The sequence below is a fragment of the Podarcis filfolensis genome, assembly GCF_964270895.1.
Source record: "Podarcis filfolensis genome assembly, chromosome: 1".
NCBI classification, from domain to species: Eukaryota; Metazoa; Chordata; class Lepidosauria; order Squamata; family Lacertidae; genus Podarcis; species Podarcis filfolensis.
Window position 1 is genome coordinate 55870863 of NC_139604.1, and position 27112 is coordinate 55897974.

At 45.7% G+C, this 27112-nt stretch overlaps 3 protein-coding genes across 6 annotated transcripts in view; all 3 read left to right on the plus strand.

Annotated features, from left to right (window-relative positions):
* Nucleotides 1-27112, plus strand: part of NUDT8 (nudix hydrolase 8) — a 42947-nt gene that overhangs the window by 14697 nt on the left and 1138 nt on the right. Inside the window, exons 1-4 of one of the 4 annotated variants that reach the window (XM_083612096.1) lie at nt 21983-22138; nt 25363-25625; nt 25825-25957; nt 26296-26373. In XM_083612096.1, coding sequence (XP_083468222.1) covers nt 25369-25625; nt 25825-25957; nt 26296-26373 — 468 coding nt within the window. In that variant the 5' untranslated portion in view covers nt 21983-22138; nt 25363-25368. The other 3 variants (XM_083612094.1, XM_083612097.1, XM_083612095.1) reach the window with 3 other exon arrangements.
* Nucleotides 2055-10923, plus strand: GSTP1 (glutathione S-transferase pi 1). Its single transcript, XM_083614332.1, has 8 exons — nt 2055-2141; nt 4545-4879; nt 5059-5097; nt 5556-5662; nt 5891-5978; nt 6599-6702; nt 8247-8354; nt 9747-10923. Coding segments are annotated over exons 2-8 (636 nt in total). The 5' UTR covers nt 2055-2141; nt 4545-4878; the 3' UTR covers nt 9936-10923.
* On the plus strand, nt 14642-20288 carry NDUFV1 (NADH:ubiquinone oxidoreductase core subunit V1). Its single transcript, XM_083611991.1, has 10 exons — nt 14642-14847; nt 15116-15198; nt 15591-15761; nt 16724-16907; nt 17108-17297; nt 18600-18812; nt 18961-19127; nt 19202-19283; nt 19636-19781; nt 19945-20288. The coding sequence occupies exons 1-10, from the start codon at nt 14767-14769 to the stop codon at nt 20026-20028; spliced, it is 1401 nt and encodes a 466-aa protein (XP_083468117.1). The 5' UTR covers nt 14642-14766; the 3' UTR covers nt 20029-20288.

The window sequence follows — 27112 nt, forward strand, 5'->3', positions numbered from 1 at the left end:
AACTCAAGAGGCATCAAAGGCCACAGAACACAGATTGAGTGCAGGTTTTATGGCATCACCTGTGTGTATGCCCCTGGGCTAGAAAGGAGGGCTGTGGGGAAATGAGGCAGGAGTAAAGAATATTTCTGTCCCACATCTCCCGGCTCTCCTTTGTCCAGTGGCCTGTTTTGAAACAATGCACCTCAGAAAAAAATGGCCTTCCTTCTTCTGTGGCCCGACATCTATAGCATCTCTTTTTATTTTGGCATTTATGAGTGGCTTCCCTGTGCCCCGCTCTCTCCTCATCAAGTCCTGTGGTGTTTTCCTTTCGCCCTCCCACTCCATGAGGGCCTGTTCCCTGACACATCCTCAACAGTCCTCCCATTTCTAAGCAGGAGCCTCTGTGGCTAAGTCAATTAAGTCAGACCCCACCTGTGGTCCTTGGCACCTCGCCGGCCCTCCGGATGGCAGAGATGCGATTCCTGGAAGCGCTGCAACTGGGGCTGTTGCGCAGACAACTCATGGTTTATTCAATGCAAAGCTGGCGAGGTTCCAGTGGCAATGGTAACTAGACCCCACCTAGCTAGCGCAGACAATGCCAAGGCTCCTGGGCTCAGTCTTTACACTCCCCAGCTCACATCAGTGGAAGCAAGGAGAATTATTCATTGAGGAAACAAGCCACAGAGTTGCTGCGCCCAACGCTTGACCCATAAAAAGATCTCTCTATCTGGTCTAAGGACCAAGACCTCTGTCCCATGAGCTCTCCTCTTCACATGTACAAAACATCCCCCCAAAATCTGCACAGCATGTCTGGCAGTATGGGAAGAGGAATATTCCCACAGTTTAACATATTAGAACCTTGTTGCCCTGGGATGAAATATGTTAACTGATGTTTAATGGGTGCCTCTGTTGGCTCTACAGGGACGCGGGTGGTGCTGTGGGTTAAACCACAGAGCCTAGGACTTGCTGATCAGAAGGTCAGCAGTTCGAATCCCCACGACGGGGTGTTGCTCGGTCCCTGCTCCTGCCCACCTAGCAGTTCGAAAGCACGTCAAAGTGCAAGTAGATAAATAGGTACTGCTCCAGCAGGAAGGTAAAACGGTGTTTCCGTGTGCTGCTCTGGTTCGCCAGAAGCGGCTTAGTCATGCTGGCCACATGACCCGGAAGCTGTACGCCGGCTCCCTCGGCCAATAAAGTGAAATGAGCGCCGCAACCCCAGAGTCGGTCACGAATGGACCTAATGGTCAGGGGTCCTTTACTGCTGGCTCTAGTGCCAACCCAACAGAGCTGAACTTTAGGGAAGCTTTTAATGTTTGATGCATTACTGTATTTTAATATTTTGTTGGAAGCCGCACCAGAGTGGCTGGGGAAGCCCAGCCAGATGGGCGGTGTATAAATAATAAATTATTATTATATTATTATTATAACTTGATGGGTGAATTCTCTCACCGCCCCATCAGTGCTTCTGTCTCACCTCCCATCTCCCAAAGGGACCCATGTAATTAAAGAACACAGTAAGAGACGACTGGATCAGGCCAATGGCCCATCTAGTCAAGCATCCTGTTCTCACAGTGGCCACTCAGAAGCCTGTGGGAAAGAAGCAAGTAAGACCTGAGCACAAGATCCTTCTCCCCTCTTGCGGTTTCCAGCAACTGGTATTCTGAAACATTTCTGCCTGCAACCATGACGGCAGGGCAGAGCCATTATGGCTACCAGCCATCAATAGCCCTCTCCTCCATGCATTTGTCTAATCCTCTTTTTAAACCGTCCAAGTTGGTGGCCATCACTGCCTCCTGTGGGAGCGAGTTCCATAGTTTATGCGCTGCAAAAAGAAGCACTTTCTTTTATCCGTCCCCAATTTTGCATGTAAACAAGGAGTGGGGTACACTTTTCAGCCTAAGTGCCACATTCCCTCGTGGGTGACCATTGGGTCGTGTGTGCCAGTGGGAGGTGATGCCAGAGACAAAAGTGGGCAGAGCACTGAATGTGACTCTTTGTGCAGTAGGCAGCATTTAAACTACACAACAGTCAGAGGTTTTCACACATGCTCATGCCTCTCTCTATTGAGACAAGCAAGAGGCATTACCACAATTCCATGACACATTCCACTCAAGCTAAAGCACTCGGAGAGGGTGAGAAAGCAGGAGGTAGAGCTGATGGAGGTGAGTACCCCCAGTTAAACACCCAAGGAAACATTGCTATCATCCTCCTTTGTTATTGGTCAAATGGGGGGGAAAGAAATATATATAAAAATAAAAAATTGTCCAGTAGCACCTTTAGAGACCAACTAAGTTTGTTCTTGGTATAAGCTTCTGTGTGCATGCACACTTCTTCAGATACACTGAAAAGAGTTCATTAGATGAACGAATCTTGTTCTTCCCCCCAGTGGAAGTACCATCTGCGCAGCACTGAAGAGCACGGAAAACAATGCCAAGTGACGCAGGTGTGGAAGGCATTCATAACACCCTGGAGAAAGCGACAGCAGCCATGAAGAGCTCACAAGGGGTAGCGCATCTCAATGGCCATGGCTCAGACCAGGCAACAGTGTATAGCAACCGTCTCCCATCCGTGTCCTCAGCTGATATTACAGCAGTCAGCCGCCACCTCCTCCTCACTCCTGTTGCTGCTAGCATTGCTCTCATTTGCGTGGTTGAAGGCTTCCTTTACACCAACAGAGTATGCTGGGAAGTACAGACACCATACATTTTCCTGAAGAAGACCTGTCTTTGCCCAGATTTACATGCAGAGTAGGGTGGAAAAGGTAAAGGAATAGGGAGAGGCTTGAGTCTGGGGAAAAGGCAGGATATAAATAAATAAAATAGATAAGTGAATAATAAAAAGTGGCAAGGTTAGGGCAGGTACTGTAACAGAAGACTGAGTAGTCACAGCAGAGTTGTAAAGTAAAGCTATAGTGATCCAGGAAAAGCTTTTTAGTGAGAGAGAGAGAGAGTGTGTGTGTAGTGGGCTTTGAAGGGGAATTAATGATGGCTGCAAGCATTGCAAACAAAGAGGTGCAAAGTCCTTTTCCCTTTATATCTTTTAGATATTGTGAGCCTGAGGGATGGGTTTGCCTTGTGTTTTGTTGAAGCTGCTTTGGAAACTAATCTAACAAAAAAATGGGGTAAAAAGCCTTTAAATAAACATTGTTAGTGCAGTATAGCAGCTCAGATCAGATAAGGACCAGGGAAATTCAGGTTCAAATCCACACTCAGTCACGAAACTCACTGGGCAACCTTGGGACAGTTACTACCCTTCAGCCTAACCTATCTCACAGGGTTGGTGTGAAGGTTAAATGGGGTGAGAATTGTGTGCACTGTCTTGAGCATCTTAGGGCTCCTCTGGGGCAGGCGGAAAACCTCTTGAACCTGTGCTTTCTAGGCATGGGGCAAGCAAAGTTTTGAAGAGCCCTTAGAGCAGGGGTCAGCAACCTAAGGCCCATGGGCCACAAGCAGCCCATGGGGATCGTTTAACTGGCCCACGAGCCAGTCCTGAACTGAGCCGCTGCTCGGCGAGTCCCCGTGTGCTGCACTAAACCTGCGCAACATGGTGTGGGGACTTGCTTCCGCAGCACTGGAAATCGCGTCTGCACAGATGCTGAAAATTGTGTCTACGAAGATGCAGGAAATCGTGAGCTCACGTGCTCACACATGCTCGCAATCTGGCCCACAGAGGGATCTCCGCTGCCCAGGCGAGTAAACCTTGCCAACCTCTGCCTTAGAGGAAGGGAGGCGTATAAATGTACTGATACGGATCAACTGAATCCCCACTGATTTCACTGGGTTTCATCTAAGCATGACTGAGGGCGCGTTCATGTTACTGCTTACTCTGCATCCAGTGCACTCCCACTGCTAGTTTTGCAGCCACATTCACACAGCTAGCCACAATCTGTATTGATCCTGATGTCATGAATCCCATAGAGATGTCACGCAGGGGGTGGTCAGACCCTGTGGAGGGTGCTAGTGGGATGAGGGATGCAAAACTGGGTCCCCACTAATTGTTTGAGTCCAGAGATGAGGACAGTAGACTAGGGAAAGGAGATCTGTATATGCAGGGCAGGGCTTCTGCAGATTGGCAGAGGAGTTTTCAGGGTTCAGTGGCTTTGCTCTCAACCTCAACTTTTGCCTCCTCCTCTGCACAAGAACTCTCAGCTGGGCTCTTCCCTTCATGGCAAAGCTCTGCTCCCAAGGCACAGCTGGATTCTAGCAAACTTGTTTGCTGCTTCCTAGCAAAGTGGTTGCAGCTTTTTCAGTTAGACTGTGTACAGTATACCCTGAAAGCACATAGAATCAGAGAATTGTAGAGTTGGAAGGCACACTGAGGATCATCTAGTCCAACCCCCTGCCATGCATTCAAAGCAGATTCAAAGAATTCAGGGCACTGCAATTCACCCCTCACACATATCCCTCCCTGCCCCCAAACCCTGCTTCCTAATCCGGATCCTCCTGATAAGAGCTGGTTGTGGTCCAGCATCAATAAGGACAATGGAGCTCAGCATCCGCAGATGTACAGAAGCAGTCTGTTTGTTTGTTTGTTTGTTTGTTTGTTTGTTTGTTTGAACTTGGCAGGTGAAGTCCTGGTAGCACTGAAACCACCAGAATCTTTATTCCCTGGGGCTAAGTTTTGATCCGCCTTGGCTTGATGACTTGGCCACGTTGGAGGCGCTCTTTCTGTGCAGGACCTGGGTGGCTCCTGCCCCTTTAAGAAAGGGCTGCTGCTACGGCATGACTCAGCATTCTTCCGAGGAGGCTGAGCGGCTTTACTGTATTTGGTTCACGGAAATTTCCGGCAGTGAATACAACGCGGGACGGGATCCTCCTCCTCCTCCGCTGGGCTTCTGCTGGGGACACGAGAAGGCGACACCTGCTAAGGCTTCGTGATCCTACTTCCCACTTACCCGAGAGTAAGTCCAGTGATTTCAGTGGGGCTTCAGTGGTCAGGGTCGCGCGGTTAGCCCCCTCCCCAGCATGCAAAAAAATGAATAAAAGTGCCGTGTTTAGCGTGGGTGGCGGAGGGAAGAGAAAGAAGGGGGCGTGCCAGTCCAACTGATCTGATTTGTCTTTTCTTCGTCTTTTTTTCTAGTGCCTGGAAAATATACGATCACCTATTTCCCCGTACGCGGTGAGTGGAAAATCACGTAGCTAAAGACTTGGATGAATTCATGCCTCACCCCACCCCATGATCATGATTGGTTTGGACCCCTCTTTAGTAGAGGAAGTGTTGCGGCAACCTCAGAATAATGCATTTACAGTACAGCCGGATCTTCGCCTATTATTATTGCTCGAATGCAGCCCTGTTTGACCTCCGTGAGGTTTACTGTACAGGAATGAAAGGAGAGAAGCTTTTTGCAGGCGAGGGCGTTCTCTTTTAGATTGAGGCGGGGGTGAGAAAGATTGCAGACCCGAGGAGATCATCAATGGAGGAGCTCGTGGTTTTTCACTTTGGAATGGACAGGATGAGAGAGAAGATGGCAGGTGCTTCTTAAAGCACAGTGGGCAGACCTCAGGCACCTTGTGAGAATTAACGAACCAGTGTGCTGCGTGTTCACACCTGATGATTTGGGTTTCTGCCTCTCCTAGGGCGCTGCGAGGCCATGAGGATGTTGCTGGCTGATCAGGGGCAGGAGTGGAAAGAGGATGTGGTAACCATGGAGATTTGGACCAAGGGTGACCTCAAGAAATCTTGTGTGAGTATAAGTAGTAAACTCTGGAGTTAGGATTTGGGGTTTATTGGGGGGTGGGCAGTGAGTCCTGTTCTTGTGAGAAATGGGTTTTCCTAGGCCCTTCACACTGGTCCTTTGCTCCTCTGTCTACACACTGGAAGCTCCAAGCCAACCGGGCCCCTCTCTCACTGAGAAATAGGTATGGGATATCCAGTCACTAACCTTTCTGCCTTTCCTCCCCTTCCTCACCAGGTCTTTGGCCAGCTGCCTAGATTTCAGGATGGAGACTTTCTGCTGTACCAGTCCAACGCGATCCTGCGCCACTTGGCAAGGAATCACGGTGCGGTTGGTGATAGGCAGGGCTGCCAGTAGAAGTGGAGTGTGTGGACCTGGGTTTATGCCAAATCTGTGTTGGTTGCCTTTCCAAGGGAGAGCTGCATGCATTTGGAGGAGATGCGTGTCTGTAAATTTGCCTCTTGGGTGGGTCAGCAGGTGAATAGATGGCGATAGCGGTGGTAACAGAAGATAGCGCTAATTTGTGTTCACCTTTGATTTGGGTGTTTATTTAGAAGTATATTAGTTGTACACCACTTTAATATTTGAATGATACAAGTATTTTTCTGAGTAAATAAATACTAGCCATAAGTCCTGACAAAAATAAAAGCATAACGTAATAGGAGAGAAACAAGAATCAAAAACATAAAGCTATATTAAGTGACAATCCACAATGGGTGATATATAAAACAGGAAATCAAAATTGCATTGGGGCCCAGATCCTTCACTACTTGAAGGCAGCATTTGGGGGGGGGGAATGGGGCACAATTGGTAATTTTTTTAAATATCCCCCCTCAAGAAAGCAGCAGATAGATGAGAGCTCTTGCTCTCTGTGCAACTATCCTGCGAGAGAGTCTGGATAGTAATTTGAACATTCCCTCACAACCCTTTTTCTTTGCTGTTCAGGACTCTATGGTCAAGATGCCCGTGAAGCGACGCTGCTGGACATGGTGAATGATGGGGTGGAGGACCTGCGTCTTAAATATGTCCGCCTTATCTATCAAAACTATGTGAGTTTGGGTGTGGGAGGGCTTGAGTTTGCTTCCATACACTGAAATTGAGAGCTCTGTCCCCTTAATAGACTCTTGAAATATCTGTCAACTATGTAGGGTGATGGAGAGATGTCTTTTTTAAAAAACCACACCAATCTTTATTAAATATATTTCACAAAATTATACAACAATATACTATATTACAATTTGTATCCCATCCCATACAACAAAAAAATTAAAAATACAAGAAATTTTAAAAAGACCTAAAATAGACTTCTGGCTGTTCTCAAAAAAACTAAATTACACTTGTTATATTTTACACAGTATCATATTATTATATTATTTTATTAAGTCTTTTGGAAAAAGGAAAAAGAAATAAAATGGAAACATTAAATTTACATATATTATCTATACATTGCAAGACTCATTCAAGATCTGCCAGGAGGTTTTTGCTGTCACAGTAATTTTTCAGATATTCCTTGAATATAATCCATTCTTGATTTACTTTTTGCGTCAAATACCCTCTAACTCTCCCTGTCATTTTTGCCATTTGCAGATATTCTAAATGGGAATGGTTTGAAATAAGAAAATCATTTTCAGTAAAACATTCATCTTAACTGCCGATAACCTACCTCAAAGGGAGAGGTGGAGTTTGCTCCAGATTTCCAAGCTTTTCTTAATTTCATTCCATGTTTTTATATAGTTTTCTTGATACAAGTCTATGCATTTAGCAGATAACCAAACTCCTAAGTATTTTACGTTGTTCTTAATCTCTAGACCCGTGCTTTCTTGTAGATCTTCCTTTTCTTCTAGGCTCATGTTCTTAACCAACAAATTAGTTTTTTTGTAATTTAATCTAAATCCCGCTTGTTTACCAAATTCATTTATTATTTTTATTGCTGTGGGGATACTCTCTTTGGGGTTTTCAGTTGTTATTATAAGATCATACGCATATGCTCTTACCTTATATGTTTTTCTCCTAACTTAATTTCTTTTATTTTCCCCTCAAAATTTCATTTTTGGAAATCTTTTTTGGAGAGATGTCTTAAAACATGTGGGTTTTATTGACGGAATGTCCTTGATCAGGGGAGTAAAACCTGTTGGACTAGAACTCCCGTAATCCCTGACCTTTGGCCATAACAGTTTAGGTGATGGGAATTGGAGTCAGACAACTTCTGGGGTTTCCCACCTTGGCCTAGATGCTTGCAGCCCCAACATTCAAGCCTATAATCCAAATGTGTGCAGTTCTGATGATCACTCCCAAGTTGCGAATGGTCCTTGATAAAAGGGACAAGTTGGGAGAGAGTAGTCTGGTTTGCCTGAGGGCATGGCTGTATGTGCTTCCTGTAAGAGGAGGATGGGAAACCTGTATCCCTATGCATGTTGTTGGGTTCCAACTCCCATCATCTTGATCATTGGCTGTTCTAGCTGAGACAGAGGGGAGTTGGAGTCAAACACCCCTGGAGGACCACAGGCACATGTCACCCAGGCTCGGAGCTCTCTTCTAGCAGAATGGAAGAAGCAACGAGGCTTTTCTCTATCTGATTATTGTACCTTGACAGGAGGCGGGCAAAGCAGACTATGTTAAGGCCTTGCCGGGAGAGCTGCGTCCTTTTGAGAACCTTCTGGCTCAGAATGATGGTGGGAAGACCTTCATTGTAGGCAAACAGGTAAGGCAATCTGCCTGCTGGAGATCCAGTCGTGGGTTGGTCTTGTCCAATAGGGGGTTTCACATCTCAGGAAAGATTTTTCATGGAAACCCCTGCTGAAAGAAGGGGCGGGAGGCTTCGTTTTACTAGCACCTTGCAAGGTGCTTTGTAGTGCTATCTTCGGGTCTTCAAAGCATATTGCACCTGATATCATTGTGATGACAGGTGAGTGACAAGATGGCCAATTTGGTCAGGAGGATGATCCTGATAAGCATCCCTATGCTTGCTATAGTTCTTTACTTCATCAGCTTGTACTTTGTTTTCAATCCTCCATCCAGAGCTGTTCCTAGTCCATGGTATATATTTTTTAAAAATCAAAACTAAGGGTGCAACGGAAGAATTGGGAGCACATTTTGAGTGCACTCAGGTGACATCAGGCGATTGACAGATGGGCCAGCCTGCCCAACCTGTCCAATGTGGCATGTGAAGGATGGGCTAGTTCACCGCCCCCCCCCCCGCTGTAAATTAAGTCTTGTCACTCAACAACAGGCCTGGCTCCAGGTTTGCCAGAGCCCTGGGTAAAGTGTCCCCTACTAGGCCACCTCCTTGACCAGTGGGCTTTCTTGCCAGGTCAGAGAAAAACAATATTCTGTAGTGGTCCCTGCAAGAGCACTGGGACCCTAGTAGTTGCCCAAAGGTGCCAGGGACTGATGCTGATTCTGCCCATAAATCCACATTCTATGACCAATAAATGATGTATTCCGGGATCTATGTAAATTATGCATGTTGTGTCAAGGGAGGGGCAAAAATCAATTCAGGCCGCTGAAACCACATCCCTAGTTACCAGAACCTTATGTAACCACTCACTCAGGCTACTGAGATTTTGCTACTTGTTGCCTCTATGCTTCCAAGCCTCTCACCATAGCCATAAGAACTAGAACATTTGCTTTTTTAAAAAAAATATTTCATGTTTTTATTAAAAATGGGACATTTTCAAAATTATAGGAGTGAAAAACAGTTGTTTGGGACCTCTATTCGCACTGTTCAAAACTTGACAGAAATGCTTTTAAAAACAGTTTAAAAGAAAACTGAGATTCTGTATCCAATTCTGACTTCTGTGCTTTCCTGCAATTCCACAGAATTATTGCAGACAAAAAATCCTGCCTCTGCTTTAGGAGGTGTGCAGCCAAAAATGTGGTAGAGATTATCCCTGCAGTGGCTTGTCTTGTATTCAGTTTACATGCATGCTCTGGTGTGTTTTACTATAGTACGCTGTGACACACCCACACCATGTGAACTTCCCCCTGCTTAAGCTACATCTAATGTATTGAGGAATGATGGTGTTTTATACTTGACTGGCCCTTTCTCTCTCACCCACTGACACCTGCCTCTTTTGTTTTCTTCTTCCTCCAGATCTCCTTTGCTGACTACAATCTGCTTGATCTATTAAATGTGCATTTGGTCCTGGCCCCGGACTGCCTGGCTTCCCTCCCCTTGCTGGCTAGCTATGTGCAGCGGCTCAACGCCCGACCACTCCTCAAAGCTTTCTTGGAGTCTGATGCCCACAAGCAGCGCCCCATCAATGGGAATGGCAAGCAATGAAATGGATTCCTTCACCAAGTTGCGGCTTTTCTGGTGACCTCTGGGTGCTTTGTAGTTTTGTATACGCTAATGTTAACGAAGCGAGTTTCAATAAAGAGTTCTGCACATCTTTGCTTGGTAGGGAAAGTATGGTAACTAAATTCAGCAGAAGCCCACTGCAATCAAGAGGAGATGTGATTAATTTGCTAGAGCCAAGTGGCTTATTATAATTGTTGTAGTTACTATTGTTATTTGTTAAATTTATATCCCATTTCCCCTCCCGAATGAACCCAGGATAGCATATATAGTGAAGCCATAAGCTAGGATTTATAGCTCTTGTGGCTTCAGAAGTGCAGCACAAGACAACTAAGGGTGAATATAGCCAAGGTGGTTAAAAAGAAGTAAATGCAAGAGCTCCTGCTTTTAGATCAAGGAGGCTGTGTGTGATTATTCCCCCCCCCCCATGCTTTCTCCCTGATCAGAATCGGAGTCCCATAGCTCTGTTCACCCCTTTAAAAGTTATAATAATATATTATTCACCACCTCATTTTGATGCACTCTAGCTCTCCACTTCTCACCTTTTGATCTTGGTAGTTTCCAGACAGGTAGCCATAATAGGCCTCTACAGCAAAAAGTTTAGTGACTCATAAGCTTTAGTGAACTAGATCTCACTTCATCAGATGCATAGGATGTGATCCTCAGTTGTAGGTGTGTGCATATATTGCCATGCCTGAGGCTGAGAGATTTTAGCCTGCGCTGCATTTTGTGACAGCAAGTTGGTAAAATGGCTCACTGCTCAACCAGGTTAGATGTTCTCTGAATCATATTGGGGAAACAGCAGGTGCAAGATCCCATTGGGCCAATGTGATTCAAATCCCTGTTCCGTTACGAAGCTCCCTGGAGTGCCTTAAGCACATCACTTTCCTAGCCTATGGCATAAGTTATAATGAGAATTGTAATGATTTTGTACACTGAAGTTTAAGAATAAAACAAATGGCATTAAATTAGATTATGTTATACAAAATGGTGCTCTTTTGCTGGAAACTTCCCCCTGGCTTGTGCTTAGGGAGGGGGTGGGTGCTTAGGGAAATCTTCTCATCTAGGCTGCCATTTGCTCTAAGCTGAGCCAGGAGGCTTGAAGCAAGATAAGTGAGCTCATTAACTTATTGAGGGTTAAGATGGTTGCTTTGATCCAGAGGTCTGCCAATGCTCAGGGTGCTCTTCTACTCTTATCTCTGGATCATGGAATACTTTCTCTTTCCAGAAACGATAGAGGTTGAGTTAGGTACAGGATTACAGTCACAGGGTCATGATTGCTGTCGTGGTATGTGAAGGCTTTCTCCCAATCTTCTGAAATGGTTATCCACCCAATGGCTCTGTGTGTTTCTCAGCCTTCTATAGAGACATCCAGGCAGAGATTTGTAACTCAGAAAAGTTCCCTTTCAACTTCTGAAGCTGCATAGAGGCTGCTGTGACACCTGTCATCCAGAGTCGCATGCTCTTGTTCTTCCCAATGCATTTTGCTGCTGGAGGTGAAAGGCAAGATGGTGTCCCCTCCCCCCACCCTTCCACATAAAGAACTTGGCAGTTGAATCTCAATTCGTTTCTGGCAATGGGACAGCTTTATCCACCTGAAGCCCACAGGCTGACTTGTGAAGACACGCCCCATGATATACACAGCTCAGTCCTCCAACCCCTTGTTCACTGTTCTCTTGCAGGGTTGCCTGGCATCTGCTGTGCCCACTGTATCCTCAAGTGAATAACTGCAGTGCAGCAACGGTAGCACCAATGTCTTGTGTGAGCAGAGCAATGCAGGGGCACATGTAGTGTCTGCTGGAGGGTGTTGTGAACTGCCTCCCTCTGCCTGTAGTCTTGGTAAGGTGCCTTTGCCAACAGCATGTCTAAAACATAAGAGGGCAAGCAGATAAGACAGGCGGACCACCTGCCCAGTAATAAACAAATGTTACGGCTGGGGGGAGGATGAGACTAAAGAGGGTGAGAGTGCAGTGCCTGGGGACTGGAGAATCAACTGGGGGGGGGCTGCAGTTGTCTCCCCCTAACAACTGCTGCTTGAGATGACCACTTTACACTGCCTAATTGAGCACGTCTACATTGCTTTTTTAAAATGAGTGCTGGGAATGCATCTTGCAGCTTTTCCCTGCTGCTGTGCTAACCAAGAGGACCCCCTGCAGCCCATTCCAGTGTAATGAGATCATTCTTCTCAGACCAAGAATCAACAGGATCAGAGAGATCAGCTCCGTAATCCTCCTCCTGGCAGCACAACTGCAACAGCTGTTTGAAAATGAGGTAAACTGGCAAAAGCCAGGACATTTGGAAATAGAAGGAAATAGAAGGCTTGGGAGCCGTTCCTTCTCTCCCGGTTAGCCTTTGTCCAAAACATCTGGAGGCAACCAGGTTGCTCTGTGATACTCTCTGTTCACTAAGGAGAAGCTTCTTGCTGTACTGTATTACTGGCTTCTTGTACCCCAAATTTGGTACATGCAATCGTGCTCTGTGTGCATCCTATGAAAGTAGAAATTACTGAAGAATGAGAAGATACAGAAAAGAGTGAATAAAATGATGCTGGCGGAACATTTTCCCCATGGAGGAAGAAAACAATCTAAAATTTCTAAAGTATCTGAAGAAGTGTGCATGCACACAAAAGCTCATACCAATAACAAACTTAGTTGGTCTCTAAGGTGCTACTGGAAGGATTTTTTATAAAGTTTCTAACTTAGAAATGGGAGAGGGAATATAACAAATTCACACAGATATGTAGAATGTTAGTGTGTTTTTAGTTTATTGCTAATTTCAATTTTTTTGAATGTTTCAAGTACGGTAGTTGTTCTTAACTGTTTTACCAGTAATTTTACTATTTTTTCTCTTTGTAAATCACTTTGAGATTTTATTTTTACAATCAAGTGGTGTATACATTTTATGAAATAAATATATATACAAAACTATGAACAGTACTGAGAAAAAATATTTGTAATACTCAAAACATGAACTTGGGGATATCCAATGAAATTTGCATTGGGAATACTTGTGCAAATACTTCTTCAAATGATATATAAAGTGCTCTTAACAGATTTATTGCTGTAGTGGGTTTTGATGCATAAAAAATTACAGACTAAATTTGTTGAGGAGGCTGTTATCATAGGTTTTAAAGGGTGTCCCCCTTTGATAACCAGATACTGATGGCAAAAATCAAGAGATGGCTATATTTATTCATTTACCTATATCTTTTTTCTGTCCTGCTTGTGAATTTCCTTCTCCCCCCTTTTCATATATAAATATATATATATATATATATATATATATATATATATTAAAAAAACATGGAAAAGTACAAAAAGAAAAAGAAAGGAAAGATACAGAAAATAATATCCCCAATGCAGTCCCTCCCCCTTCCCTGGAGCAACATTGATTATGTAAAGGCAAAGAGTTGCCAAAAGATGTTCACTCCAGAATACTGCTCCATATGTTGAAGGCAATAGCCATGCTCTTCCATCATTATATAAGAAAATCATTCTGTAGTTTTTTTTACCTTCTAGTGTGCAGTTGCTTGTGAATCTTCTTGAGGTGTCTGATTTTATTTATTCAAGCGTTTTCTAGGCCACCTTACAAGACAATGTCCTTCCCCATGGTTGCTTACATGCATAGCAACAGTGGCTGGTCATAGCCAGAGCTGCTTCATACACATTGTGTGGTTTTCTTCCACGTATCAACTAAGTGTGTCCAATCCCAGCTCCCTAGAAACTGTACCTGTGCTTGTCATGTTTAGAAATTTATTTTTACCAGTGTGCTGAAAACATTTAACCAATATGTTTTAAAATGTAATGTGTAAAGCACCTTTCACAGATGGAAATCCTGGAATGAAGAGAGAGATATTTAGTCTATCCCTGAAATTCCAGAAATTACACTATGGGGAGCTCTTGGAGAGGCAGAATTCATCACTAGAAAGACGAGGGGAGTAGCTGCTGCTTCTGCGATCACCGTAGCCGAGTAAATACCGCAATTATTTTTTGTCCAGTAGCACCTTAGAAGATTGTCTTCCATGAACACGGTCTTAACAGTGAGTCCGCAAGTGACTCTGGAGGCCAATGCGCGACTTCCACAGAGGGGACATAGCTGCCAGTGGTTAGAGACGTTCCTCGTCTAGTACTGGATGCTACAGGATTGCTAACAAGTTTAATAAAAGTGGTGCGATCTCTCTACTCAGAGCACTAAAACCGCTGTAACACTGTAAATCGTGATTCTACTTTTCTTAGTAAACGGGCTTTTTCAAAAGATGCAGGAAGTGCGATATAATACTAAACCAGAACTAAATTTAGAAAGAAATGTAGTGCTGGCAATTTTCCTTATGGCAGAATCTTTGTATACCTTTATTCATTTATTTTTGAAGCATTTTTTTAGTTCTACATTTCTGCTAAAAAGGTTGACTAAGTCGCCTCAAACGACGCCAAAGGAAACAGCATCTTCTCGAGACCCCCCTGTTGTCGCTTATTCGGCGCCCGTCGCGTCTTGAACGCGGCCTGGATCTTTTTATTTTATTTTATGCAACCTCCATGGTATCGGGTCTCCCGGCTGTCACTGAGAAGTTCCTATAACCGAGGCGCGGGGCACTTTACTTGCTTGGACAGTCGCGGGGCGCTGATGAACTACCACTCCCATCATCCCCTGCGCTCTGACGTGAGCCTAGACCGAGTGCTTCGCTCTCTTTCGTCTCGGGCCGGCTGACATCAACACGTGCCGCCCGAGGCGGTGACGTAGAATCTCCGCGCAAAACAGACGAAGGTGACGGGGTCGGCTAGTGTCGCTTCAGGGGGGACCCCGGCTTCCCTTCGGCGCTATGTTGGCGGCTCGGCCTCTGGTGCTCCGCGGAGCCTGCGCTCAGGCGCGTCTCCTTTCCGCCGCTGCAGCTCCGGAATCGGTGAGTTCTTTCCCCTTCCCTCCGACGGGCTGCGGGGGAGAAAGAGAAGCGCAGACACTGCAGGTGAAGGGGCGGGGAGGAGCCGTGAAGAACAGGTCTTGACAGATCAGCTGCCGCTTCTTGTTCGCTGTAAGGGCTGAGAGTTGCTCTGCCTCGACTCGGAGCGGGGCGTCTCTCCCCTCCACTCCCATCCCCCCCCCCAGGTTTAGGATGGGCTCCGGGATGGTAAATTTATCAGTATCCAGTCATTTCTCTCTTTCTTGCACAGGCACCTCCCAAAAAAACACAGTTTGGGCCCCTCAAGGATGAGGATCGCATCTTCACGAATCTTTATGGGCGCCATGAGTGGAGGTGAGAACTGAGAAATTGGGTGGTGTGTGTTGCATAATGATGAAAGAGGATTAAGGTGGGGCCGCCAGTTTTTAACTTAGCGGAGGAAAGCCAGCACAAAGGGGGGTGGTGATTAAGTTGGAAAGTTTGTAGGTTGTTGTTGCTTTTAACTGGTAAATTAACTTTTGATTGGATACCAAAAGGATTTTCCAACAGAGCTGCCACACAGCTGCCTATAGAGGATATGCTTTGCTGAAGTACTGTACAAATTAATATTATAATTCCAGGTTTCTCTACTTATGTGTTCTGTATACAGGGTCAAGGCTGATGATATAGTCCTCCAATGTTAATGTGTATGCAAAATGGAATTATTTTGGATAGCTGTTGTTACCCAGTGCTTTTGTCGTTTCTAGGTTGAAAGGGGCTTTGAGCCGAGGTGACTGGTATAAAACCAAGGAAATCCTGCTGAAGGGTGTTGATTGGATCTTGAATGAGATAAAGACTTCAGGTCTGAGAGGCCGTGGGGGGGCTGGTTTCCCCACTGGTCTTAAGTGGAGCTTCATGAATAAACCCCCAGATGGCAGGTGCGTTACAAACTAAAGGCTGATTTCGTACTCAGTACCATGCATTTCTGCTGATGGAGGAAATTGCTCTGGAACAGTGGCAATTGTTTCCACGGTCATCTCAAAAACAGCTTTGGGCTTTCAAGGGTTATTATCCATGCTGGTGTTGGGAATCAGAACTTAGGACTCCTAGCTTCCAGTTCTGTCTCACACCTTCCAAACAGTGTGTCTTAGTTGCTGGGAATGCCCACCACTACTTTAGAGTCATTTGAGCCTTTGATTTCAAAAGTTACTTTATCTAGAGAGCCTGACTCTACAAAGCAGCAGATGCCAAAGATCAATTCTGGACTTCCAATTCTTGACCACTAAAGAACAGCTCCTGTATTTTGTACAGAGCCAGTTTAGCACATTGGGTGGAATTCTGCACACGGACATAGGAATTTCAGCTTTAAGCATCACTTCAGTAGCTGGTCCTGTTCAGAAAGTCACTATTTGCCTTCTTAACCTTCCTCACTGGGTGGTTGTGAGGCTAAAACATTTTTCTTGGTTTCTGACAGATGGGCAGGGTACAAATGTCACAATAAATAAAATATATTAAGTGCATGCACCTAAATATTCCCTGTTTTCCTCAGGTGAATTACTTGAGGTTAAGACCTTAAACTTCTGCCCGCTGTCTGTGTCAGTACTGGGAACTGGATACAGAGTTTGTCTGATTAATTATCTGTCTGTGTAGTATTTAGTTTGAAGCAAAAGAGATTTTTTAGTCTTGAACAAAGGCTTACGCAGAGTATACTCATTGAAATTAATGGACCTAAACTCAAGTCATGTTCATGACTTTCAATCAGCCTGCTTCTGAGTAAGACTTAGTTGAATATCAACCATTGGCTGGTGTATTGATTGCAATAGAAAAGATACTTCCTGATGAATGTGTTTTCCTGGGATTCTTAATTTTTGCCGACAGGCAAATTCTCCCTGTGTTTCAGACCCAAATACTTGGTGGTGAATGCAGATGAGGGGGAGCCAGGAACCTGTAAGGACAGAGAGATCATGCGTCATGACCCCCATAAACTGGTGGAGGGCTGCCTAGTTGCAGGGAGAGCTATGGGAGCCCGAGCTGCCTACATTTATATTCGTGGAGAATTCTATAACGAGGCCTCAAACTTGCAGGTGAGCTGCTACTCTTACCACTGTGCAGTTGTGAGCAAGGTTCTTGTTTTCCCTTGCAAGAACTGCTATGAGAAGTGAGCGAGTTGATTCCCCCCCCTTAGCCTTTAGCATCTTGTGTGCCTGCTTGTATTTTTTGTGTTGAAAACCAAGGAGGCCACTTTTTAGCGGTGGGTCTTAGCTTACTCTTGCTGTCTCATTAGGTGGCAATCAGGGAGGCCTATGAAGCCGGATTGGTGGGCAAGGATGCTTGTGGCTCTGGCTATGACTTCGATGTCTTTGTGGTAAGAGGAGCAGGTGCCTACATCTGTGGCGAGGAGACAGCACTTATCGAATCCATTGAGGGCAAGCAGGGCAAGCCACGCCTCAAGCCTCCCTTCCCAGCTGACGTGGGTATGACAACTTAAATGCTCCTTCTGTGGTGGATGGTGTATATTTGGTGCCCAACCTTGCTGTCAAATTCTTCTCTCTGTCAACATATATCTGCCACCCCAGCTCCTTTGGGGGCCTTTGCTGTGTCTCTCCTTTGCACATAACAATTCCAAGTGTGACATAAACTATGTGCTTTAGCTCAGTGGTTATTAACCCTCTCTGGCTTACAGGCTCCTTTGCGAATCTGATGAAAGCTATGCCCCCCTCCCACATGCACATAAAATTTTTCATACAATTAATATTATTGCAGTGAGGGTGGTTCTTTTGTGTCTTGTTTATGGAACCCCCTCAAGGTCTTTGGACCCCATGTTAAGAACCCCTGCTCTAGCTGAAATAACTAAGTTACCTTTATCTTACTGGATTCCCCCCTTTAAGTATCACTATTTATATATTAGATTTATCTACCACCCTTTATCACAAGATCTCAGGGCGGTTCACAAGATAAAAATACAAGGTAAAAGCACACAAATAGTTAAAACAAAAACAACAAAATAATAATCCCCTCCCACATTTTATGAATGCCACCCCTGCCACCTGGCTTTTCTTTTTTTTTTAATAAATTTTTATTGATTTTCTAACATGAATTAAGACACACTACAACTAACAATACATGAACAAACAAACATATAAACACGTATAATTTCATAACCTCTTTTTCTTAAACCTTATTTCAGCGACTTCCCCATACCTCCCTTTTCTGCATCCCTGTTTTTAAACTTTTTCAGCAACCCCTAATTTCAATTACTTATGATTCACTTTCTTTATCCTTTTTCTCTTACCCAATCATTTATCGCTGCAATTCTGTTTTACATTACCCATGACATTTTAGCACTCATTAATTTTACAACAGTTCTTAAGGTAAACTCTAAATTTCTTCCAATCTTCTTCCATCGTCTCTTTTCCTTGGTCACGGATTCTGCCAGTCATCTCAGCCAGTCCCATATAGTCTATCACCTTCGTCTGCCACTCTTCCAGCGTGGGTAGCTCTTGTGTCTTCCAATACTTTGCTAAAAGAACTCTTGCTGCTGTTGTAGCATACATAAAAAACGTCCTATCTTTCCTTGACACCAATTGGCCCACCATGCCCAGGAGAAAGGCCTCTGGTTTCTTCACGAAAGTGCATTTAAGCACCTTTTTCATTTCATTAGCCACCTGGCTTTTCATCTGAATCTGTAGTACCAATCACTTTCCTTCCCCATTTTCTCTTCCCAGTAGCTAGTTTGAAAAGATTTTTAAAGTCCATTTTCCCCATTCTGTTTTTAGGAGTGTTTGGTTGCCCTACTACAGTGGCAAATGTGGAAACTGTCGCTGTGGCACCCACCATCTGCCGTCGAGGAGGTACCTGGTTTGCTGGCTTTGGACGTGAGCGCAACTCTGGAACCAAACTCTTCAATATCTCAGGCCATGTCAACACACCCTGTACTGTAGAAGAGGAGATGTCAATACCGCTACGTGATCTGATTGAACGACACGCAGGTGAGAACCAACAGTTCTTAACTTGCCATAAGGAAGAAGCTATCAGCTTCTTTCAAATAACTTGTATTATTGGGGAAGCCTTGTGTCCCCTGTTGCTGAGGTGGTCATCCGTGGAGCAACACCTGATTGTCTCTTGCCTTCTAACCAGGTGGCGTTAGAGGTGGCTGGGATAACCTGCTTGCTGTAATTCCTGGAGGGTCATCCACCCCCCTCATCCCCAAGTCAGTGTGTGAGACGGTGCCGATGGACTTTGATGGGTTGGTGCAGGCACAGACTGGGCTTGGGACAGCAGCTGTCATTGTCATGGACAAATCGGTAAGTCTAGTCCCTTTGCCCCTACTGCTCTGTAATCCTGCTTCATGAGTCTTCACCTTCTTCTCTTACCTTAGACAGATATAGTTCGAGCCATAGCCCGACTCATTGAATTCTACAAACATGAGAGCTGTGGGCAGTGCACACCATGCCGAGAAGGTGAGTGTTGAAGCAGAAGGTCACTCTGGAGTTCTTCCCCAGAACAGGAATTTGGGACAGAGGGCAAGGAACGGATTTAGTCTATAAATCCAGACCTCTTGGCATATACAAGCCCTGCTTAAAGTGGGGGGAGGAAAACTGATGCTTAAAGATCTCTGGAGAGCAAAACAGCTTTCCTAGGATATTGACAACAGGCCTGTAGCTCAGTATGCAAACTTCATTTACTCTTTTTTTTTTGGTCCAGCATTGTGCTGTGACTTGATGTATGGTCTGTTTCTCCTCTCTGTGACTATCTTTTCATAAACATTGGGAGTTGCCTCTGAGTCTTTTGAAACTGATTCCCTCTGTACAGGTGTTGACTGGATGAACAAGGTGATGTGGCGTTTTGTGAAAGGCAATGCACAAGTGGCAGAGATTGATGCGCTTTGGGAGATTAGCAAGCAAATTGAGGGACATACAATCTGTGCCCTGGGAGATGGGGCTGCTTGGCCTGTACAGGTAATTCTCTCAACCTTCTTTTCTTTAGCTTGTGAAGAATGTGCTGAAGAATCTTGTGGTTTTGCTGAGAGAGTACATGCTAGAATCTGGATGTGTAATTGGTAAAGGGATGTATGTATATCTAGAGGTGTGTGTTCTGCTAATTCCTAGTTCCTTCTTACAGGGATTGATTCGTCACTTCCGTCCAGAGCTGGAGGAACGGATGAGACAGTACAGTGAATCTAAGGTGCAGCAGGCATCTGGGTAAACACCTAACTGAAGTCACCCCTTTATACATTTGACTGTATAAAAAACATTCACGTGAAGACAGGCCAAGCTCTGCTTTGGCTTGTGCATTGAGAGCAGTGTGCTTCCTTGATTTGTGTCAGATGGGTGACAACCTACTTCAGTTACTGTTCTGCTTTGCTTTCTTAAAACGCACATTATCTATTAAATGGTTGTAACTTACTTCTTGTCTGTTGGGTACTTTTCAAGCATAGGGGAAATAAAGTGGATAGTTGCATGTTTTTTGAATTGTTTTATATTTCTTAAAGTTGTTCAAGGGTTAAAAAAGGGGGGGAGAGCTTCTGTATTTCTTTGTCAAAAAAGCATCCTTTAATCAAGGCACTTGGATTTATGTGCACACATCTTCCTGCTGAACACATCCACACCATCTTAAATTCCTCTTTGCAACAAGCAGTAGAAAGAGGTGGTGGAATCCTGAGTCATAAAGTGGATTGCACCACTCAGATTGTAGAGGTGGGGTGCTATTTTTGAATTGCACCATTGGAAGGGACCATAAGGGTCATCTAGTCCAATGCCCTGCAATGTAGGAATCTTTCACCCAATGTGGGGCTCAAACCCATGGCCCTGAGAGTGTTTGCTACAAGTAGAAATTGAGCACATCAGTGAGAAATGTTCCAGCCAAGCTCACTCCTTGATGTAAGAGGGCTTTAAAAAAAACAGAAGGGAAAATTCAAAAGTTGTACCTCCCATCTGCATACCTCATTCTGCTGTATTTCTAGACAGCAGCACTTAAGAGCTGCATGTTCCTGAAATAAAACTCCAGTTATCCTGTATGTTGGGCTAATAAGGAAGAACCAGGGCTATGTACTCAAACAACATCTATTCTCTGTTGTTATGTATGCCGTAGCTTTTGGTCAGGTCACCTGTTGCTCCATGCAGATATTCCATTGAGCTGTTGAAGTGGGAAGAGTATAGGTGACTCCACTTAGTTTCATTTCAGTAGAAGAAGGGGGGTAGCAGCAAAAAGCCAGGACCCACAATCCTGAGATGAGAAAACACGGGCTATGCAAAGAAAATGTGTAAAGATAATCCTTGGGGTGGCACTGCTTGCAATTTTCAATATGGCCTAACACAGTTTTAAGACATAACTTTATTTTTTCTATTTTGTCATCCTTTTCTCATCCTTACAGCAGCCCCGTAAGGTAGGTTAGAGGGAGAGTTGTCCAATTTTCCCCAGGTAAGCTTATTGCAAAATGGGAATTTAGATCCATTTCTCCCTGGCTCATCTAGCATGATACACTCCACTGTGCTGGCTGTAGTTTCAGCTGCTCAAATTAAGCAGGTTTCAAAGTTTTTAATGTGTGGGATGCTGTCAGTTTTCATTTTTAACAGCAAAAAAATGAAAAGGTAAGAATGGAATCTATTGTGAGTTACAATGTAATAAATCGATCTGTGCTCAACAGTTCATTGATCTTCACATTTTTATCATAATCCTGCTTTTAAGGATACAGACATATTTTCAAGTATAGTAAAACAAAAAACAAAAAAGTTTTGATCTTGATACAATTTATCAAGATTTGGTGCTTTCCTCTCTTGCCTACAGGAGGAAGCGTGAGAGATTAAATTCAATAAATAAATTTATGCTTCACTGAAAATGGGAGCAGAACCAAGGATGAGAGGTCTGGCCAGGCTGTGTTTGTCAGCAGTCCGGACCTCACAATTCTCCAAGCACAGACTAATGTTCCAAGTCTGGATTTTTGCCAAGTTTTCGGGCTTGCATCCTAAATCGCTTAAGGAAGAGGGTCGGGAATCCTTCGAAGGCAACGGTTGCTTCTTCCTGCGGACCGAAAAACGAAGGGAGAGAGGCGAGGCGTGCGTGCCGCCGCCCATGTAATAATTCCTTTTATCCGCCGTTATATAAGACCGCGCTTCCCCCGCCTCCCTCCATCCCGAGGACGAGTGTGGGCGGAGAGTCGTCGCGGCCGCCGGCCTCTCAGCCGTGGGCGTGGCTTCCGCGGCCCTCCGCTTCCATTGGCTGATGCGGGCGCCTCCGTCCACCCTCGTCGGCCGGAATTTTCGGCAGGGAAGAAGCGCGTCTTTTCACCGAAGAACGCTCGTCGGCGCGGGGAAAGGTGACCTCCATGTTGTTGCCTGGCGGAAGTGCGCCCCCTTCCTCCTTCGCGGAGAGGAGCGTTTCCGAGGCCGCCATGTTGGTTGAGGGGACGGGCAGATGGGGAGCGGCGGGAAGTTCCTCCCCGAGCGCTGCCATGGGGCTCTTCCAGGAGCGGGGTCGTTTGGGGGCAGGGGGAGAAGCGGGGCTGCAGCCTTCGCCCTGCTGGGAGCAAAGCAGGCGGTCCGCCGAGGGCTTAAAAGCCGACCTTTTCCTCCCGGACGAGGCACGAACAAACCCCGACCTGCTGCAACGCGCCTCTCCCAGTGCATTTCCCTGCTGTTTTAGTATTTCCAAAATACAGTGGTACCTCAGGTTACATACGCTTCAGGTTACATTTGCTTCAGGTTACAGACTCCGCTAACCCAGAAATAGTGCTTCAGGTTAAGAACTTTGCTTCAGGATGAGAACAGAAATCGTGCTCCGGTGGCGCGGCAGCAGCAGGAGGCCCCATTAGCTAAAGTGGTGCTTCAGGTTAAGAACAGCTTCAGGTTAAGAACAGACCTCCAGAGAGCCAGTGTGGTGTAGTGGTTAAGAGCGGTAGACTCGTAATCGGGTTCGCGTCTCCGCTCCTCCACATGCAGCTGCTGGGTGACCTTGGGCCAGTCACACTTCTTTGAAGTCTCTCAGCCTCACTCACCTCACAGAGTGTTTGTTGTGGGGGAGGAAGGGAAAAGGAGATTGTTAGCCGCTTTGATACTCCTTCGAGTAGTGATAAAGTGGGATATCAAATCCAAACTCTTCTTCTTCTTAACCCGAGGTACCACTGTAAATGCATCACATGAGGCGGTGGTGAAGCAGAAGTGCTCAGCCTCTATTTTTAAGCAGAGCTTGGATGGCCATCGGTCATGTATGATGTAGTTGGGATTCCTTCATTGGACTATGTGACCCTTGGGGTCCTTCCGACTCTGCAGTACAGGAATGGGATTCTTCATCTCTCTTCCCCCATAGGCTTTGCCTTCAGAGGAGCAGTGGAGAGGGGGGATGTTGGTGTTGGCAGCATGCCTTTGGTGAGGGTCCTCATCTAGGCAGTATGGCCCTGGGGATTGGGCCCAGTGACCCCAACCCTTCCTGCTTCGACTCCCAGAGAGATGTCACAAGCAGGCAAGAAGCACCTTCCAAGGGGATCTCCCAAGACATTTTGCTGCCTAAAAGATTGCGTGACAACACCTCCCACTCCACCTAAAGCCAGGCAAGTCAAGTTGGCACCTGAGGCAGAAAATCTCACAAGTACCCCCTGCCCTTGCAGTAAAAATGCAATACTAAATCAAGTAACTGCTATCTTGCTGCCATTTGACACCTCAGAACAGCAGCTGGAGGCCACTCTCACTTAGTAAGTCTGCTCCCATACAATTGTCCCCCTCCAGTGCAAGGCTGCTGTCACCACCTACTGTATTTGTGTTTCCCCTCTGGGAGGCCCTACCTGCTTGCTTAACACAGAGGATGAGTTGCCTGCAGCTGCCCTGCCCACTTCTACTTGCTCGCTGGGTGTTGCTCCTACCATATGCTGCATTGCCCGAGAAAGAGGGTGAGTGAGTTGGCAGAGAGAGATGTTCGCGCTTCTCTAGGCTGTGCTGTAGTGCCCAGTCTTGCCCATATTGCCTCTTGGGGAGAGAGGGAGAGTAAGAGCTCTTGCCTTTCACCCCCTTGCATGGCGGTGTTGGCAAGCCCCAGTGGGGCCACCTAGATAGCAAAGGTGACAGTGTAGAGAAAGGAGCCTCCTCGTTTTGTTTGCCCATGCAGCACTGCAGACCCATTCCCTATTGCCATACTTCCCAGAGGGAGAAGCCAGGTGACTAATGGGAAACAGCAGTGACTGTTTCTTTCAGCTGCCACTCACCTTTCCACATTCACAGGCAAGTGAGAAGCACCTGGGTAGGAGGAGATGTTTCTGTGCAACATGCAGAGTGTGCTAAACCTGAAGAACAGCTGGTTAGCATTAGTAGGACCTCCAGAGTCAGCCTTGGCCATTCTGATGCCCTCCAAATGTTGGACTACAGTTCCCACTGTGAGGCTTGTGATCCAAAAATGTGCTGGCTGAGGCTGATGGGAGTTGTAGTCCAACAATATTCTAAGGGCACAAGGTTGGCAAAGGCTGTCCTGGTGTATGCTGGGCCTTGACAGCTGCCCAGTTGTGCTGACTTCTGGTTCCAGTCCTGCACCCCGCATCTGAGCAGCTGGCATTTCAGGGTTGTCTTCAAATTCCAAGTGGATCAGGAGTTTCTAAAAAGAAAGAGTGCCTGGTGCTAAAGTATTTCAAACAGCAGCTTGGCATAGCTGCCACCTTGTCCTGGACATGATGAGCAGGACTTATTGAAAGCTGCAGTTTAAACCTGCTAAATTTCTGCATGCCATTCACTTGTTAAAAGTATAGGAGACCTAGGCAAACCTTATGAATATGCCACTTGATTTCAATTCTAGCACACGGGAGAGGTTTTTTTCCAGAGTGAAAAAGATTCAGTGCTAATATCTAGTTCTACCTCAGGAAATATATTTTTATTTTATTTTTTGCAAGAATGCTCCCTATTGAACCCCTCATTCAGAGACATTTCACTTCAGAGAAATTTCTGTCCTGTTCTTGACTCCTTGACTACAGATCTTTTGTCATAACAGATCATCTGCAGTAACCATTTTTGCTAGATCTGAATGATTTTGGGCACAGTCAATACTGCCTAAGGCAAGGCTGGCCTAATCGTTAGGTGAATATATGTGGCCGTCCAGAGTGGTGCTGCGGTATTACTTATATTTGTGGGTAGCTGCTTGAAAAACCTATAAAAAATCTGTGCTGAAGTGGGAGAGATTGTGGTTTTTTGTTATTGTTTTGCAGCCTTGGATTTTGAAATGATTGCAGTTGGCCTTGGCACAGATTTGACAGGAAGACACATGGCTTCCACGTCTAAGGACAGTGCTTGTTTTCTGAGTAATACATTTTACTAATTTCCCTCCACCCTCCTGCCCTTTCCCCTTGTACTTTAGCAGACCCTTGTGGATCATAGCCTAACAGTAAAATCATTACTGGACAAAGGAGTATGGGGCAAGTTGATGGTGTGGGAGGACCCATGTGAATATAAAATAACCAACCTCCCTGGGCGCTGTGAAGTTCAGGACTGAGGCAGAAAGGTCCCCTTCCTTCTTCAGTGCTGGCTGCTTGTTTCCAAGTCAGCTCCTCCTCTTTCCTCCCTGCAGGGCATTATGCTTCCAACGCTTCGCCACTTCTGCCACAGCAGGCCTCCTGCGCCCATAGCCAGCATGGGCCCAGTTCGTAGATACTTATCCTGGGAAAACGAGCAGCGTTGCCGAGGGCAGCTTGAGAAGTCTACCAACCGATACAGACAAGAAGCTGCGCCAGCAGCTGTTTTGGTGCCCCTGTGCTCTGTGGCAGGGGACCCAGCCATCCTGTACACGCTGAGGTCCAGCACCTTGACTGGTGTGCACAAAGGATCTGTCAGGTATTTGGTGGCCCCATACTCTCTCTTTTTAAAGTAAAATTCCCATCATCCTTTCCGTTTGCTCTTTCCTGGACCTCAGAACCCTCCTGAGGTCCTGGCAGTTGCCACAGCATAGCTATTTCCCCTCAAGGCTGCTGGCACCACCTTGGTTCTGGTCCTGTATTTCCCTTTATAAAAGGATTCTGTTTTGTTCTTGCAGTTTCCCAGGTGGTAAGCGCGACAGCTCTGACCGAGATCCCATTGCCACAGCACTCAGGGAGACTCAGGAAGAGTTGGGCCTGCGGGTAGAGGAGGACTGCGTCTGGGGAATCATGATGCCTATACCTGATAAGGTAATGTCTCTATTTGGGGGTTCTAGAATCTCCAAGGATAAACTTACACTTGGAAGGTTTTTTTGTTAAGGAGCCGCGACTAATATTCAGAATTCGGGGGGGGGGGGCGTGTTACCTGGAGAAGCGATGATCATGGAGTGATGTGTCAGATGAGAGCGATGAAGGACTTTCTTGAGTATTGCTGTGGGCCAGGATGTTCACCCGAGGGGCAGAAAGGTGTTTGGCAAGGGAAGGCATCTGGCTTGCATGAGTATTTATCACTTTGGAGCATGCCTTGCAGCAAAAAAGCAACGGGGATGTCTGGAATTCACTGGTTTTAAACTCTGGTTTCCTTTCAGACAAAAATGATGGTTATGCCTGTGCTAGCCAACTTGGGTCCTCTGGAGCGCCTGACTCTGAAGCCTAATCCCCAAGAGGTGAATGAAAGAGCAAAAGCAGCACAAGGACACCTCCTTGCATCTTCTTTTTACTGGCTGTGTTGCCAGGGAGATGCTTGGGGAAAGCGCAGAAGGGGTGGCTCGCCCTTTTAGGGGTTGAAAATGTCCTCAGGGGCCACATAGCAAAGTGGGCGTGACGTAAGCAGGAAAATGGGCATTGACAAAATCCCAGAATCCTTACCCTGTAATTAAGAATCTGCGATTTCATTTCCCCCCTAATTCATTAAGAAACAGTAAAAACACACACTCACATCTACCCCGCATTACTTCCATTGTCTTCCATGGTCAATAACTAATTTATGGTCTTGTAATACAATTTCATCCTCTTTCCCCCAAAATTAATTCCATTGCCTTTGGCGGATAAGTGCCTTTCATCCCTGTCCTCGTTTAAATTCCACACACACACACACACACACACACACACACACACACACTGCATGCATATATATATATATATATATATATATATATATATATATATAATGTCTGTCTGTCTGTCTATCTATTCTTCCATTTCTTTCTCATATCAACTACCACCCCACTTTCTCCCTCTACTCATGAGTCCCGCTGGTACTTTACTATCCAAGTTGCAGCAACTGAAACAGCTTGGGATGCTCACAAGTATGTTATTTCTTGTTAATTCCTTCTCCTTACTGCCACTTGCCCTCAGCCATGAAAACTGCTGTCCCCACAGCCACCATCACTTCCCGACTCGCTC

Bases quoted from the DNA above. Each gene is read 5' to 3' on its own strand.
- NDUFV1 (XM_083611991.1), top strand. From the start codon at position 14,767: ATGTTGGCGGCTCGGCCTCTGGTGCTCCGCGGAGCCTGCGCTCAGGCG. The intron at 14,848-15,115 runs GTGAGTTCTTTC...TTTCTTGCACAG, and splicing joins CCGCTGCAGCTCCGGAATCG to GCACCTCCCAAAAAAACACA. The intron at 19,782-19,944 runs GTAATTCTCTCA...TCCTTCTTACAG, and splicing joins GGGCTGCTTGGCCTGTACAG to GGATTGATTCGTCACTTCCG.
- GSTP1 (XM_083614332.1), top strand. The intron at 5,098-5,555 runs GTGAGTGGAAAA...TGCCTCTCCTAG, and splicing joins CACCTATTTCCCCGTACGCG to GGCGCTGCGAGGCCATGAGG. The intron at 5,979-6,598 runs GTGCGGTTGGTG...TTTGCTGTTCAG, and splicing joins CCACTTGGCAAGGAATCACG to GACTCTATGGTCAAGATGCC.